This window comes from Notamacropus eugenii, chromosome 1 (genome assembly GCF_028372415.1).
Source record: "Notamacropus eugenii isolate mMacEug1 chromosome 1, mMacEug1.pri_v2, whole genome shotgun sequence".
Classification (NCBI taxonomy): domain Eukaryota; kingdom Metazoa; phylum Chordata; class Mammalia; order Diprotodontia; family Macropodidae; genus Notamacropus; species Notamacropus eugenii.
This window is the reverse complement of record NC_092872.1, coordinates 11,574,990-11,592,463: the sequence shown is the minus strand read 5'-3', so window position 1 is coordinate 11,592,463 and position 17,474 is coordinate 11,574,990. Positions and strand designations below refer to the sequence as shown.

The 17,474-nt window shown below is 39.2% G+C and overlaps 1 protein-coding gene across 3 annotated transcripts in view; it reads left to right on the top strand.

Moving 5' to 3' along the window:
• Window positions 1–17,474, top strand: part of CCDC12 (coiled-coil domain containing 12) — a 138,974-nt gene that overhangs the window by 25,576 nt on the left and 95,924 nt on the right. For all 3 annotated transcript variants that reach the window (XM_072653363.1, XM_072653352.1, XM_072653341.1), the window contains exon 2: window positions 12,432–12,496. In XM_072653363.1, coding sequence (XP_072509464.1) covers window positions 12,432–12,496 — 65 coding nt within the window. The remainder of the gene's footprint in view (window positions 1–12,431; window positions 12,497–17,474) is intronic.

Sequence of the window (17,474 nt, the reverse complement as noted above, 5' to 3'; positions counted from 1 at the left end):
TCTAAATCCTTTTCCAGGTATCAGCCCTTTAAATTCTTTAAAACAGCTCGCCTGTTCCCCACTGATGTTTAGGCTAAACATCCTCTATTCTGTCACTTGAACATCAAAACATTAAAAGTACTTACTGTGTGCTTGACAATGGGGGTACTTGCTGGCCTAATGTAACTGAGAGCTTAGAATTATTATTATTAGGGGTGTTAAGGTGAATATAAAATACTTATAAGACAAATTAGTCAGTCAGCCAGCATTTGTTAAGTTCTTGCTATGTGTCAGGCACTCTGTTTAGTGCTGGAGATACAAAAAAAAGCAAAAGACAGACCTTTCTCAAAGAACTCACAGTCTAATGGGGAAGACAACATGCAGACGACTATGAACAAATAAGATCTATACAGGATAAAAGGTTATATTATAAAGAGATGGAAAAATTCCCCATAGAGTGGTATACAAATTTTGAGAAGGAAGAGGTTGATTCTAAATTGGGAGACTATGGAAGTCTTTATAGGTGATGTATCTGAATTGGATCTTGATGGAAGGGAAGGATTTCACAAAGCTAAAATGTGAAGGGAAACCACTCCAGGTATTGGGAGATAGGGGAATGTCAGTTTTTGCAAGAAGTTGGAGCCAGGAAAGAGCAAGGTGATATCAGGACATGTTTAGAGGAACATGGCATGAGTAGATGAATAATGTGAGATAAGGTGTAGGGAGTAAGCTAAAACTAATGTCCTCCTTATTCCATGCCTATCACAGCAGACTGAGTACACCTTCTTCATCAGAATGTTCATTTATGTAATTTCACCACAGTTAAATGAAAATTATGAAAGGGAAAAGGATAAGTGAATAATCAGGGTCTCGGATTTCCAGAAAAATTATTGCTTGAATGGAGGCAGATGGCCTAGCTTCTCCATACCTATCCCAGCAAAAACCTTAAACTCACACTTCATTGAATAAGGATCAGAAAATCTGATGAGAAGCTATAGTAAGGGACAACTTCTTTGCAAGAACTACATGGAAAAAAAGTCAGTCAGAAACCCATGGGCAATAGGAAAGGAGAGTGCTAGTAAAACCATCCCTCACCCAGGCAAAGAAATCCATAGCATCTCAGTGCAACCAGAGATAGGCCAGAGGCACATATAGTCAACAAGAATGGAGGGCTCCCCCTAGAGAGAGTCCCAAGGAAAGCTAGTGTGATCATAGAGGGATAACTAAGGTCTGAGCCTCAAAACAGAACCAACTACTCTGTTAAAAAATTTTGCAGATGGTGGAGGTTTGCCCTCTCCAAGAAATGATGAAAGATGGTTTCAGAGAATCCTGGTTAGTGTAAACTGATGCAGAATTAAGTGACCAGGAGACAGTTAACTTTTTTTTAATGTGTCAGGTAGTGTTTATTTTTTTTTAAAATTTGTTTGTTTTTGGTTTTCTACAATCACTTCCATAAGTCTTAGATTTTCTCCCCCTCCCTCTCCAAGGTGGCATGCAATCTTATATGGGTTCTACACATACATTCTTATTAAATACATTTTCACATTAGTCATGTTGCATGGAAGAATTAAAATGAATTGGAGAAACCATGAGAAAAACCCAAACAAAACAAAACATAACACAAGAGAAAATATTCTGCTTCATTCTGCTTTCCAGTTCCGTAGTTCTTTCTCTGGAAATGGATGGCATTTTGCCTCAAGAGTACTTTGGGAATGTTTTAGTTCCTTGCATTGCCATGAAGGGCTAAGTCTACCAGAAAAATGCCTCACACACTGTGGTTGTTATTGTGTACAATAATCTCCTGGTTCTGCTCCTTTCACTCAGCATCAGTTCATATAAGTCCTTCCAGGCCTCTCTGAAGTCTTCCTGTTCATCGTTTCTTACAGCACAATAGTATTCCACGACATTCATATACCACAACTTGTTCAGCCATTCCCTGGGCATCCTCTTGATTTCCAGTTTTTGGTCACCACAAAGAGAGCTGCTCTAAATATTTTTGTACATATGGGACCTTTTTCCATTTTTATGACTTTTTGGGGGGATACAGTTCTAGAAGTGATATTGCTGGATCAAAGGGTATGCACATTTTTGTAGCCCTTTGGGCATAGTTCCAAATTGCTTCCAGAATTGTTGGATCAGCTCACAGTTCCACCAACAATGAACTCTCCCACATCTTCTCCAGTATTTATCATCTTCCTGTTTTGTCATGCTAGCCAATATGATAGATGTGTTGTGGTACCTCAGTTGTTTTGATTTGCATCTCTCTAATCAATAGTGACTTAGAGCCAGGAGACAACATGGCAAAGAAAAACAACTTTAAAAGACTTGAGACCTCTAATCATCTGCAATATTGATGCTAAAGAAAGGGTCATTGAAACATTTCTTAAGATTCACAGAAGTTCTTTTTATTTATTTATTTATTTATTTATTTTTATTTTGTAATGTTTAACAATCACTGCCATACAATTGTGATTTTATCCCCCCCACCTACCCCCCGCTACCCCCCTCCCTCCCCACGACTGCATACAATTCTGTATAGATTCTACATATACTTTCCTATTGAGTATATTTTCACTATAGTCATGCTATGTAGTCAGACTAAGATAAATGAAAGAAATCGTATAACAAATCAGAACATGATACACAAACACATACACATACACAAACATGATCTGCTACAATATGTGAGTGACTTCCATATTTCTCTCTCTGAGTGTGGCAGGCATTTTGCCTTGAGATCCTCCATTGGGATTTTTTTTTTTTTTTGGTAAGAAGTTCTTGTGTTATTACAAAAATCTAAGTCTACCAGAAAAAACTCTCACACACTGTGGTTGTTGCTGTGCATAAAGTTCTCCTGGTTCTGCTCCTTTCACTCAGCATCAGGTCATATAAGTCCTTCCAGGCCTCTCTGAAGTCTTCTTGTTCATCATTTCTTATGGCACAATAGTACTCCATTACATTCATATACCATAATTTATTCAGCCGTTCCCCAATTGATGGACATCCCCTTGACTTCCAGTTTTTGGCAACTACAAAGAGTGCTGCTATAAATATTTTTGTACATGTGGGACCCTTTCCCATTTTTATGATCTCTTGGGGATATAGTCCTAGTAGCGATATTGCTGGGTCAAAGTGTATGCACATTTTTGTAGCCCTTTGGGCATAGTTCCAAATTGCTCTCCAGAATGGTTGGATGCGCTCGCAGCTCCACCAACAATGAATTAGTGTTCCAACTCTCCCACATCCTCTCCAGCATTTATCATTTTCTTGTTCTGTCATGTTTGCCAATCTTATAGGTGTGATGTGGTACCTCAGAGTTGTTTTGATTTGCATCTCTCTAATCAATAGTGATTTAGAGCATTTTTTCATATGATTATAGATAGCTTTAATTTCTTCCACAGAAGGAAGTTCTTAAGGAGGCATAAGGAGGATGACTTTGAAAATAGTGTGTGAAATTTATTATATCCTTTTTTTTTAAAGCAAGTGACATGAAATGGAGAGTCACTCTTTTCATATATAGTACTCTTTTTGTGTTATCTTTGTATGTGGAAATGCTCATAGTTGGTGGATTCTTTTCTTCTTCAATTAAAACCCCTCAAAACTGATCCAGTCTCTTCCCAGGTCCTCTCTTTTTCTCATTACCTCCCTCATGCCTCTTTGACATGAAAGTTCTGAAGGGAGTGTCATTTTCTTTCCTACTGCCATTAGAACGGTAGCTTTGCATCATCATGCAACCCCTTCGAGTAGTTCAAATAAATTTATTTTTCCAGGTTTCTGTTCAGTCTTGTGTTTCCATTTCAAATAGAATTAGTTTTCAAAAATGAAGGTTCTATGGACGGAAAAATGTTGGAAGCTTGATGAGAATCCTAATGGTTGTAAAACAGTTTAAAAGACTTTTTTCCCCCCAGTATAACTCTGTGGAGTGAATGTGTATGTATACATAAGCATACACATATATGAATAAAAAAAAAAGATACCGTAGCTTCGTGAGTCATAATTTAGTGAACCAAAGTCCAGCATATCTCCCTTGTTTTACAGTAACAGCTTTATTGACATGCAAATTCAAAGATATTTGTTCAGTTTTTATACCCACACTTATGAATGAGTGTAAACGTCCCCTCCCCCACCCCCTCTCCCACTCCAGAGAGTACTTACATGGTGTAGTGAAGTGAAAATTGGATTTCTAGATTTGGAATCATAACAACTTTGGTTCCGATCTCAGCCCTTCTATTCGTTCCCCAAGTAACCGTAGCATCGCTTGACCTTTCTGGGTCATCAGTTTCTTCATCTGAACTAGGTCCAGTCACTAAGCTTTTTTTCCCCACTTCTGATTAACCTCTTGTTTCTGTTGACGAAGGGGTATAACCTTCAATAAGCACAAAATTAGTAGTCCCACCATGCCAGAAACTCAGCTGCAGAAAATTTGGAAATTTTCTACTAGAGAGAATTGGAAGTACTGATAAACTAAAAAAGGTTAAAGGGAGAATCAGAAAGATTTATACACCTGTGTGTCCAGCGATTTCCATACTTGAAAGTTTTCTATTGAATTTACAAAAGAGTACATTGGCTTCAGAAAACAGGTTAATAATAAGCTCACAAATGCAGAGTTAGATTTGTCTTACACTTAGTACTTAGATTTGCATTTGTGAATTCTTCAAGTATTTTGATTTTTAGCAGGTTTAAGGAATTAAAATACTTGCAATAGAGTTGGTTTTTTTTTAAGAGCAAAGAAAATGAAAGGGCAGGGAGATGAAACTTGGTTATTCAAAATTTATTGTTTATTTGGCCCATCTGAAATTTTTTAGCACTGGGTAATTGAAATCTTTGTGCAAATTTAAGTGAACTTAGCACCCAGTTTTGGTGGTTAAATTTGACTTTTTTTTTTTTTTTATCTTACTAAAGGTAGCAAAGGTGATACTTGCAAAAAGGAATACTTATGAAAGCCAGATGTCAATCTTCTTACAACCTAGAAATGACTTTTTTTAAATAAATGCAGAAAAGATAATTAAAATATACCCATGTTTTGTGTTTGATTTGATAAAGGGCCTTCTGTACTGAGTAAACCCAGTTTCCTTGCTGCTTCTTTGATCAAAATGCAAATTTACCTCAGTCAAACTGAGACCTATTAAAGACCTTAAATTAAAAAGACCAAAGGTCTCCCACTGCATCCGAGGCCATCTCCAATTGTCCTGATTTGTATCTTGCTGTAGACCCAGATGCCTCCAGAGGAGAAAGTGAGGCAGGTGACTTTGCACAGCCCTCCCTCTCTTAAATCCAGTTCACTTGCATGTCGTGGCATCACCTCCCTGATGTCATGGTCTCTTTGAGAACCGGAGGACAAACAACAGCAGTAGTCTTTTCATTGACTGTCAGCCAATGTCTGGCATGCTTGGTCCAGAGTCAGGAAGACCTGAGTTCCAATCCAGTCACAGATACTTAGTAGCTGTGTGACTTGGGAAAGTTGCTTAAACCTCTGTTTGTCTTAGTTTCTCTGTCTCTAAAATGGGGATAATAGTAGTACCTACCTCATATGGTTGTTGTAAGGAGCAAATGAGCTAATATTTGTGAAGTGCTGAGGACCCAGCTCAGAGTCAGATGACAAGTAAGAGGCAGCATTTTGGTCTTAACCCTTGCACAGTCTCCTTCACAACAACCTTGAAAGCGCACCAGACCAAATTCTGATCAGGAAAATGAAGAAAAAATCATGGTCATTTTTCCAGCCCAGGGCAGCTTAGGAAGATAGGTCTGTGAGCATTAGAGTGGAGGCTGGCCAGGAGTGGAGTTCAGCAGAGGCTGATGGCCGTGGAGGTAACCACAGTGGAGTGGAGAGTTTCAATACCCAGGGATGGGAAAGGGATTATCAGGGCAAGAAGAACCTGTTGAAAGATCTCGGGGGATCTCTGTACTAACCCTGGGAGTGGGAATGAGTGCCGTCTGGCAACTCTGTCAGCTGTTGTCCTGTCCCAGGTCACTCTTGGAGGGTGTAGAGGAGCAGTTACAAGGGAGCAAGGGCACTACCTTTGCAAGGAGCAAAGAACAATTTCCAGAAACATAGTTATGTGGTTCTGAGCCTAAGAGCAGAATGGGGATTCTGTATTAATCTTTAGCCTTGGCCATGTCTGCAATGGACTCAGAGAAGGAGGAGCCAGCACTTCAGTCACTTTGAATCTGCAGAACCTTCTAGCAGGCTAAAGTGACTGAGTCGAGTAGCAGTTTGAAACTTAACAACATACAAACCAAGAGACCCACACCTGGGTCAGGGACTTGCAGAGCACAGATCCCGGAGAGCAGGGAATCTCTTTCCAAAGTTCCACACACCATTCTGGAAACACTGACAACAGGCTCTTGGGCTTATCTTTGAGAGCATCTGTAAGACAGAAGCTTAGGTCAGATATACTCCCCAGAACATAAAGTCTAAATTTAAAAGTAGGTTGGGGGCAAAAAAATGAGCAAACAAAAAAAGAAAAAGCTACTATGGTGACAGGGAAGATCAAGGCACTAATGTAGAAGACAATGACTCAAAAATATCTACAAGCAAAGCCTCATAGAAAAGTGCAGTTTGGACACAGACCCCAAAAATTGAGAAAACAAATGAAAACTATGCAAGAAAATTATGAAAAGAGAGTTAATAGCTTGTAAAAGTGATACAAAACAATACTGAAGAAAATGACTGTTGAATTATCAAGAAACAATAAAACAAAATCAAAAGACTGCAAAAATTGAAGAAAATGTGAAATATCTCATAGGAAAAACAACTGTCCTGGAAAATAGGTCAAGGAGAGATCACTGGACTACCTGAAAGCCATAAACAACAACAACAGAAGAGAAGCATACATCATATTTCGAGAAATTTTAAAAGAAAATTGCCCAGATACCTTAGAACCAAAGGGCAAAGTTGATGTTGAATTCATGGCTCACCTCTTGAGAAAAATCTCCAAAAGAAGACCCACAGAAACACTCTAGCTAAAATCCTGAACTCTCAGGTCGAGGAGAAAATACTGTAAGCAGTCAGAAAGAAAGGGTTCAGATATCGTGGAGCCGTAGTCAAGATCACACAAGATTTAGCAATGGCCACTATCAAGCAGAGGGCTTGGAATATGATATCCTAGAATGCAAAAGAACTAGGGTCACAACTAAGAATATACAGCAAAACTGAGTGTAACCCTATGGAAGAAAAGAATAGATGTTTAATGTAAGAGGACTTCCAGGTGTTCCTGATGAAAAGACCAGAACTGAGTAGAAAATCTGATATTCAAACACAAGACTTCAGAGAAACATAAAAAGATAAACATGAATGAGAAATCATGAGGGACTAAAGAAGGCTAGACTGTTTCCATTCCTATAACCCTATAACCTTCAGAATTTTATGAGCAGGGGTCTTGGGGCAGTCTGCTTGTCTGGGTGTGATCCTGTTATGTTGGGATGCTCTCCAAGGAATAAGAGTGCGAGACTGGGACGTGCTGGTCCTGTGTTTTCTTCAGACTCTGGAGATGTCTGTCTGCTGCTGTATGATCATTTTCAGAAATCCATGCTTATCCATTTTCAGAAGACAGATGTCTTTGTCTTGGATAGTGCCTTGCAGGCTAATTACGTATTGATAGGGTGAGCTGCATTATGGAAGTAGTTTTTGTGTTCCAGAACACTTCTTGCAAAATAATTGTGAATACGAACAGAGTGTGCTTCCTGAACTCTCAAGGTGGGTTTGATTTTTAGGGGAAATTGCCCCTGGTGCACGGTGGCTGTGAGGCAGCTCTTGGAGAGTCTCCGTGGTCCATCCCTGCCAAAAGGCAGCTTACTGTCAGAATATGGTCTTTGTTGTTATGAAATTACCTGAGCACTTTTGAAACCAGAGCAGAGAGAAATGACTTTTATTTGAAATTCTACCTGGGAGAATTTTACCACTTCCAAGAACATAGTATATGTTGACCTGAACTTTGACTTTCCTTCTCAGCCATTGTCAGTCTCTTTAAAACCAAACTCATTAAAAAGGCGTAAGGGAAAAATAGAATCTGCATTCTCTAAATCAGTAGGCTTCACTTATATTTCTGGCAAAATTCTAAAATGTATAATTAAAGAGATGGCTAGGGAATATCTAGAAAAAGAATCTCTGATCACAGAGAGCCAGCATTACTTCATTAAGAACAAGCTGGGCCAGATTAACCTTGTTTCCTTTTTTGACAACATTGCTAGTCTGGTAAAGTAGGGGAATTTTGCATTCAGCTTAGTGGATTAGAGTGCTAGGGCTGAAGTGAGGAAAATTCATCTTCCTGAGTTCAAATCTGGCTTCAGACATTTACTAGCTGTGTGACCCTGGGCAAGCCACCTTAACCCTGTTTGCCTCAATTTACTCATCTGTAAAATGAGCTGGAGAAGGAAATGACAAACCACTCTAGTGCCAGGAAAACCCAGATGGAGTTACAGAGAGTCCTTTATGACTGCTTGTTTTTAAAAAATACATGACTGTCACTTTATAATAGGTGCTTTTTCTTATGCTATAGAACCTGACCCTCAAGGAGTTTACCTAGGCAAAACAAAATAACACTTTGGCCACATCTGATGATTTGTTCCATTCTAAACCCAGAGATCATAATCTACTTAGAGGAAAGAGGGCCTGCTTTACCTGGATTTCACTGAGATTATCAGTAGTCGCAGCTGTTGTCTTTCAGTATTATTACTTAGATTTTAGCAAAGTTTTGATAGAATATCTTTTTCTCTTCTTGTGGACGAGTGGAGAGATGTGAGTTAAGTATAATATAGCTAGACTAATTTGGAATTAGGTAAGTGACTAGACTCAAAGAGCAGTCATCAGTGGTTTGATGGCATCTTGGAATAAGAGTTCTTTAGGGATCTGATCCATTTGTGGTTGGCCCTGTGGCTAATATTTTTATCAGTAGATAGATAAGGCATTTATTAAGTGTTTTTTATGTTCTAGACACTGTACTAAACGTTGGGACAATGGAGACAGTCCCTCCTTCAAGGAGTTTACATTATAATAAGCAAGAAAACACATAAAGAGAGTCCTGGAAAGAGGATATGGGAGAGAAGTCTAGAGTCCTGAGTGAAGAAGAGGAGCGTAGCTAGGTCTCCTCCTGGAATAGTGGTCAGGGCAGGTAGTTGTCAAGTAGGAAAGTGGGACCCACAGGTTGGGAAGGAGGCTGGCTGATGAGGAGGATGTGGAGACTTGGATTAAGGTATGGATGACATACTCATCACATTTGTAGATGATATACCTGGGAGGGATAAGTAAAACACTGGAAGACAGTCATGATTTAAAAAGTCTAGAATGTTGGGTCTAGTCACATAAATGATAAATTGGGATGTGTCAGTTTTTATTCTTGGGTTCAAAATTTTTACTTCACAAATACAAGATTGGGTAGGCACAACTGGTCAGTTCCTTTGGAAAAGATGTAGGGTTTTGGTGATCTGCAAACTCACTTTGAGTCAACAACGTGTAATGACATCCAGGCAAACTACTATGACTTTGGGCTGTATTCTGAAGGGTACAGTGTTCAGGGATAAAGAACTAATGGCTCTGTTCTGTTCTATCTGGGGTGCTCTAGTTAGTTCTGGGCATTTTGTTTTAGAAAGACAATTGCTAGCACAGACACTGTCCAGAGGATAGCTACTAGGAGTAGAGGGCTTTGAGTTTATGCCACATGAGGATTGGTTGAAAAAATTGTGGATGTTTATTTAACCTGGAGAAGAGTTGGAATAAACACGCTAGCTGCCTTCTATTATCTGAAGAATCGTCTTGTGGAAAAGGGATTCGATTTGTTCTTGAATGAAGGGTGGAAGTTTCAAAGAGGCAAATTTAGGCATAGTTTAAGGAAAAATTTCCTAACATATCTTTCTGCAAATGAAATGGGCTGCTCCGTGGTGATAAGGATTTGAAATGGAGGCTGACTGAGCACTGCCTTGGAACATCATAGATGTGATTTCTTTATCAGCAGTGGAATAGTGATCGTGCCCCCTTGGAACTAGGAAAGCATAATATTGTCTTTGTGCTGGAGAACTGATAGTCAGGACTTGTAAAGGAAGGCAGGTAGCAGCAGGGTGAGATTGGAAGTAGGGAAGGAACATGATTGAACTAGCAGTTTGTAGCAGTCCATGGTTTCTGAGTCTGTGGGGGAAAAGGGTGGAATTTGAAATAATTAGTATTAGTGCAGTTGGTGATAATAGTTGTAACATAAATTCTTGTGTCCTTAGATTATACCTCATTGAAATCGTCAAAACAGATGTCATGAAATTTTTTGCTTTTATCTGACAAACTTTTAATTGTTTGCATTTTGGCACTTGCCTTTGAATACAATTGTATTGCTGTAAGGTTGAAGATGTGAACATGACTTGGGGAGAAGAAGAAAACAACTGGATTTAGAATCAGTTTTATTCCTATAATTTAAAACATAAAAATTCAGAATTTTAATGAGACAGTTTTTCATTTTGTGCTTCCATTTATGAAATACTCCATGGCAGTAGATTCTATTAGAGACTGAAAGCTTGAACCCTGCTGTTGGCTATAGTTGGTGTTGTGTTTCAGTATAAGTATCAAAATAATTTTTTTCTCTGAAAAAAGTATTGATAGTCAAGACTTCTCATTAATTCTGGTGGATCCTCCTAATTAGTTGAACTTATGAAGTTTGAATAGAATATTCCTTGTTTTTTGTGTCTGTGTACTCAGAGACTATAGTATACACTGGTACTTTGATTAAATTTTAACCTTTCAGAATAACAACTGTGTCTTTTCTTTCTCCTTTATCTATGTCAGCGCTGAGTAGAGTGCTAGGCATGCAATAGGCATTTTAAAAATAAAGAAAATTAGGATCATAGACTAGACTAGAATGAATCTTAGAGATCATGTAATCTAATCTTGTAATTTTATATGTAACAAACCTACTGGGTCCTGGAGGACTGAGTCTGCCTCTCTTACTAAGAGTCCTGAACTCTGGACTCATGTGGTTGAGTTCAGTCCTAGGAGAGCCTGGCTCTATAGAGAACGAATAAGAGTTTTCTCCTTATTGTCACTGAGTCACTACACCTCTGCCCCTGAATATAATTCCAGGAAAATGTCTTTTTTTTTTAAAAGCAATTTTATTTTCAACTTGGTATTTTCTAACTCCCCTTTCTCTTCTCTCTACATTGAGAAAACAAGAAAAAACAAAACCTGTTACATACATGTATAGTCAAGCAAAACAAGTTCTTTGAGGAAGTATCTTAAGTAAAGCTTGGAAATGGTTCATGTTTCTAGAATCTCCACCAAAAGGAATCAACAGGGTTCATTTCGGAAAACTACTCAGTGTGTTAGTAGATCATGTATAGGGCAGCTATTTATTTCCTTCATCATTATAGAAATGATTAAAACATGGTTGCTCATGCCTGTAATTTCCTTCTACTGGAGGAGGTTAGTGGATCACTTGAGTTTAGTGGTTTTTGTCTATGATAAGGCTAAATAAAGTCAATCATTTGTCTGCATTAAGTTTGGTACTCCTGTGGTGAGACCATAGAAGCTCAGGACCACCAGGCTGCCGAAGGTATATACTTATCAGCAATGGAGTATGGCCTAGGAGGACCTCTACACTTCAGACTTTGGAGGGATAACCCTGAAACACTCTCCCTCCCCCTGACTCATAGGTTTAAAACATGAAACAATAACCCATAACTCCTAAAACGTGAACTGTTTGGTGGCCAGTGAACAGCCATTTTATCTTTTTCTTGACTCTGTGCTGTCTGAGTTATGAGGTAGCCACTGAAGTGGACATGTCCATCTTGGGACCATTCTTTGGTCACCTGTGCTCAGGGAAAGAAACATAAAGTAGAACAGGCAGCTAGGAATTCTGAAATTAGATCTCAGACTCACCCAGATGAATATATGCTCTTCCTGTCATGTGGGAGCAGCCACCATAGCTTGGGGATGGGAAGTCAGAGAAGCTGTCCAACTCCAAGCCATACCTTCAGAAGAGAGGAAGGAGGGAAGCAGAAGTCTGAGTGGGCAGTTCTTGGCTGGTCAGTGGCCAGTCCTCTTTATAGTGCCCCAACATGAGGGTCAGGAGGCAGTTGGGACCAACCAGAAGCATTTGATTTTGAATGCCCTTTAGGAGGGGATATGCCCAGCAGAAGGGGCCAAGGCACGTGCTCGGATCTCTAGGCAATGCGCTCCAGTCTAGCAGATGGGGGTGAGAGTATGGAGGGCAGCATTACACAGGAGAAAACAGACCCAGAGAGGAAAATGACGATGTAAGTAGAAAGTACCTGGAACAAGTTCTGAACTACCTGCTTGGGATGCCAGCGCCAGAACTCTTCTGCGCTTCACCAGACTTAGTCAACACAGGAATTATAGCAGTTGCTAAATGCTCAGAAGTGTTCGCACTTTATCCCGAACGTGTACGTTTTGATCGCTTGTTATTTCAAAGACGAAAGTCAAATTTAGTGTGGGTTTTTCCTTTATCATTTTGCAGAATAAGGAAGATGAGGAACCAAAAAATAAACTCTTCAAAGAAGAGGAAGAAGGCGAGAAACACAGGTATTGGGTTTTTTTGTTTGCTTGTTTATGATATGTGGTAATGCATGATACACGGTGACCTGTTGTGTCATTTGGGGCAGAGCATTCAGGCAATAAATGTTCTCATTTCCCTCTTTCCCGCATCTAGCAGTGTTTATTGGAAAGAGCACTGTAATGGAAATCGGAGAGCCTGGCTTCTAATGCCATTAATGAGTTGTGTGAAAGCAGATGATCTCAAAGGGATCTTTAGTTTTAATACTTTGTGGTGGTAGAGGTGATGGCAGTGGTCTGAAGGAACAGTACCTGTTTAGGTGATTTGGTTTTGCATTTTTATTTTTTTTTAAACCTGACCCAATTTCTTCATGCTCTGAGGTTCTGTGTGTGCCAGTTTGCACGGCTGATTTAACTTTTTAGTATCCCTAGGGAAAGTGTTGTCTGTCTCTCCCCTATCTTACAGGTAGAAAGAATAAAAATAATAGCTGACATTTATGTAGAATTATATGGATTATGCAGCACTCTCACAAATGTATAACTTGATATTCATCACAGTCCTGTCAGGTAGGTAGTACAAATATTATATTTTCCCCATTTTATAGATGATGAACCTGAAACTCAGAGGGTTTGGGTTGGGGTCTTAGAGCTACTTAATGGCAGAGGCTGGACTTAAGCCTATGTCTTTAGACTTCAAGTACACTGCCTTTTTCATTTCATAACTACTGCCTCCATGAATTAAGAAGATATTTATTTATATCTATATAAGAATACTGCTAAAATTCCCCAGGTCTTCATTGTGGGGAGACAGAGTTTGGCTCAGCGTAACACACACCTCCTGATACGGCTTTCCAGAACCTGGATTCATCGTTTTCTCATAATATTAATAGTAAAAAAAAATGGACTCTTACATAGCGCTTTAAAGTTTGCCTAGTATTTTATATATAAACAACATGTACATATACATGTGTGTACATATATAAATAACATGTGCATATACATACATACATACATACATACATATATACATAGATATTCCCCCCCTTTACAGATGTATATATTAAAAAATCTCACTTGTGTCTTACAACAGTCCTGGGAGGTAGACATTTCAGGGAATTTACCTTCATTTTCCACAAATGTATGTCATAGAAAGTGATGCTTAGAAAGGCTGACTCATTTGCATATGATCACACAGGTACTTGGTGCTAAAGGCAGGCTTTTCACCTAGGTCTTCCTGTTTCTAAATCTGTCACTAGGTCCCCTGTAACATGCTTCCTCATTGTGGGCTGTTTCCGTAGGTCCTAGAGGCAGATACAACTGGCAACAACAAGAGTTTAAAAAAGGTATGAGAAGTCTAAAAAACATGATGGACTCAGGCCATTTAATGTAGGGGCAAACACCTACCTGTCTCTGTTGACAGTACTCTAGTATATCATTATAAAGTCCTCAAAGTTCTGTTCTGATGCCTCATTGTGGTATGGTGATAACCAGATTCTTGAAGGCTACACTTGTAGAGTGCAGCCTCAGGCAGGTGCTGCCATGTTATTTATGCCCTAAATGTTGTCCTGGCAGTAGACTCTGCTTTTTGATTGACCGATGGCTAAAAATGGAGAGTTTCATCACTGATAGGCAGTCCACTTGTTTTTTGACCATAGCAACTCATGAAACAAAGAAATATACAAACAGTTCTTAGTCCACTGCAGCTACCTTTCTCTTCTGTGGTGATAGGGGCAGAGTGGTGGAAAAGGTGACAGAGGATACTGAGAGTCAAATAGTTTTTAGACTATTTATAAACCTTTACTCAGCTCTTGGTACTTGAAATGTGAGATCTGGTTCAGTGACTTGGTAGACGTACTATTGGAGTAGACACACTACTGGATTGTAATCATATTCTATCTTGACATTCTCATTATAAATTAAACTAGAAGACAATGTTCCACCTAAATTGAAGACCAGCATATACATTTTTCTTAGGCAAATAAAGTTGGTTTTCTTATGCTTCCAAAGGCAACATTTGGTCATCTCGTATTATGTTGCTTATGCTAAGCGTTTGCAGAGAAGCCACTATGAAAATAACTGGAGCTTATATGCCAAGTATCACAGAGGATCAGGAGGTCGAGAAATTCTATGAAGAACTTGATAAGACCATATGTAATGGTGACATTTGATTCTTCATGACATCAATGTAAAAGTAGGAATAGAGGAGGACAGACAAAAGTAGGTGGGAAAATATGGTTTAGGATTAAGGAGCCTTATGAAATAAAGAGGAAGCAGTTTGAAAAGATTCAGCATCATTAGACAGGAAGGAGGCCTCTTCAGGTTATCTAGTCCATCCTTCTTTCTTGAGAATTTAGGAAAAATTGAGTGAGCCTAATATAATCCAAGTAGTTTAGGGGTAGTTTGGATTTAAATTTCTTTAGTAAGTTTTTATTGATGTCTTGTGTTATTTTTTTTTTTTTGGAACATCATAATTTTTCCCCATATATTTGTCTCTCCCTCTACCTGAGAGTCATCCTGTTGCAGGGTGGAAGGTGCTTCCTCATTTCTTTTTCTGTTTTATGATTGGTCATTACAGTTAGTTGGCATTGGACTTGTTTTAGAGTTTAGTAAGCTTTCGCTTACCTTATTAACCCATGCTGTAAAACATCTATATTGTTTTGTTTTGTTTTTTTGTTTCAAGTTCTTTATTATTGTCACTTTATACAAATCTTGCAAGGTTTCTTGAATTCCTCATATTCATTGTTTCTTATGATGAAAAAATATTCTATTATGTTTATAAACAACCCTTTAGACATTGATGGGTACCACTTTGTTTCCAGGTTTTTGCTTCTTTAAATAGGCTTATGCTCTTAAAATATTATGCACTGTTGTGTTCAGTACATTGTATGTTTTGGCTATTCTAAGAGATTCCCTCTATTCTTTTTGCATTTTTTTTTCCTTTCTAATTATATACCAGGGTCCTCTGAAATGGCATTAGGGTTATTTCTGCCTGTTTACAAACCCTTCACCATACTTTTGAATGCTGTGGTTAGCCCCTCAGACTCCCTCACAGAAGGCAGAGGGGAAAGGTAGATGTGTTTACAGGGTTACCTTGTTGGGCCAAAGCACACAGGTGAGCCCCAACAGAAAGGCAGAGACAAGGAGACTGGTGAATTATGAATAAGGTATGATTCTTTTCCAGCCTTGTGCCATTTGAAACCTAGTCCTTGTGGACATAGGACGGGTTAGGAGATGAAAGTGACACAGACTTGAGAGTTGAGGGTCTTTTTATGTATTTCTAGGTTGAGAGAAATTTCTGTTCCTGTAACCATATTCATCACCCTTGCATTTTGGAGTCAAATCTCGTCCCTGACCATGAAAACAGAATGTCTTGTGGCTTTGGTCTTTTGCCTTCCTTCTTTAACATAATTTAAATTTCTTTCTCACATAGTTCTATTACCTCTGCACCCTTCATTCTTTTTACAAATCTTAGCTAACTGACCCTGTTCACACTGCTTTCTACTTAGTGAGTAGGGAGAGGGAGGAAGAGCTTTGACTACTAAGCCAGTTTTATAAGTGAGGAAAAAAAAAACCCATGGCAGTTGGTGGAGTTGGAGCCATGACCAAAACTCTCCAAAACTAAATTTTAGCAGACCTCTTTGACCTCTGGGGAGTGTGTTCATTGTAACAGAACAGAACTGGTTGGCTCTGGCTGCTTTTGTGGGAAAGTTCAGAAGGGGCTCCTTCCCCCCCAGTTTTCTTCTTGATGTCACCTGTAGACAATATCTCACCTCCTGAGAGGATGGACATGGCATCAAAGTCCACATGTCATTTTGCTTTGCAGATTAGATCAGAAATCTATCTTGAAATTTGTAATACAAATTCAACCAGAATAGAGTAGAGATATGAGAAATGATTAGTTTCTTAGAGGAATTTGCTGGTCTTATTAGAAAACACTGGTGAAAACACATACTGCTAAGAACAATTTTTTCACAGAAAAACTCTTTACAGGATTTATAAGTATTTGGGGATATGGTAGATAGGATGCCTCAAGTATGGGTTGGACTGAGTAGATGAATTTGAGATCTTTTCAGTTCCAGAATTCAATGATTCTGATGTTAAGTGACAACTAAAGACAGTGAATTATCAGCAGTCAGAACAAGTGCTAGTGTACGGTACAGAGACACTTGGCGAGCTTTGTTTCTTCCCTGTTTGTGGCTGGGTGTGTTACCCCATTCCTCCCCTCCCCCTACTCCTCTTCACCTTCTCTTTCTCCTCAAGGATCTGGCTTGCCTGTTTCCTCTTTACCACTTCTGGTTGATTGGGTAGGTTGTTTGGGAAGTGGCAGACCAAGTCTTATTTCTTCTGGCACTGGCAGAAGCTGTGGCATTGTAGAGCCAGCAATCAGATTGTTAGAAGATTAGGGGTATGTTGGGTAGAGATGATGGAAGGGCAGGGGAGAGGCTGTATTTCGTGTGATTCCTTTTCCCCTTCACCCTCAGTTTTTTATGTGTGTGCGCATGTGTGTGCATGTATATGTGCATGTGTGTGCATGTGTCTGTTTCTTAGGAGTTTTTGGGGTTCCTTCTAACATCCTTTGCTCCTGTTGACTTTGCACAACTTAGTTGGGTTCATGTGCTGTGCTTGTGAGGGATGGGCTGACACCTGCGTCCAAAGGTTGAGTTTTTAGGATAAGCCTTTTTGGGGGAAGCGTATTCCCTTCCAGACCAACACTGTGGAGCTGTAGTACCCAGAGAGAGTTTGAATGCCAAGAAAACTAGACAATCTTTTTCTTGAATGATCCTAATTGGCTGTTTAGACGACACGTCCCTGAGACGTTTCTATAAAAGCCAGGACTTCAGCTACACCTTTTCCCATCGTGCTTTAGGTTATAGCATTGTACCTGGTGGTTCCTACCTTTCTTCATAGATTTTTTCTTTTTCTCCCCAGTAATAAGCTTTGCCTCATTGTTTCTCAACTGTTGTGCTGTAAGAAGTTTCTGAAAGCCTAGAATAAGTATAGAAAATAC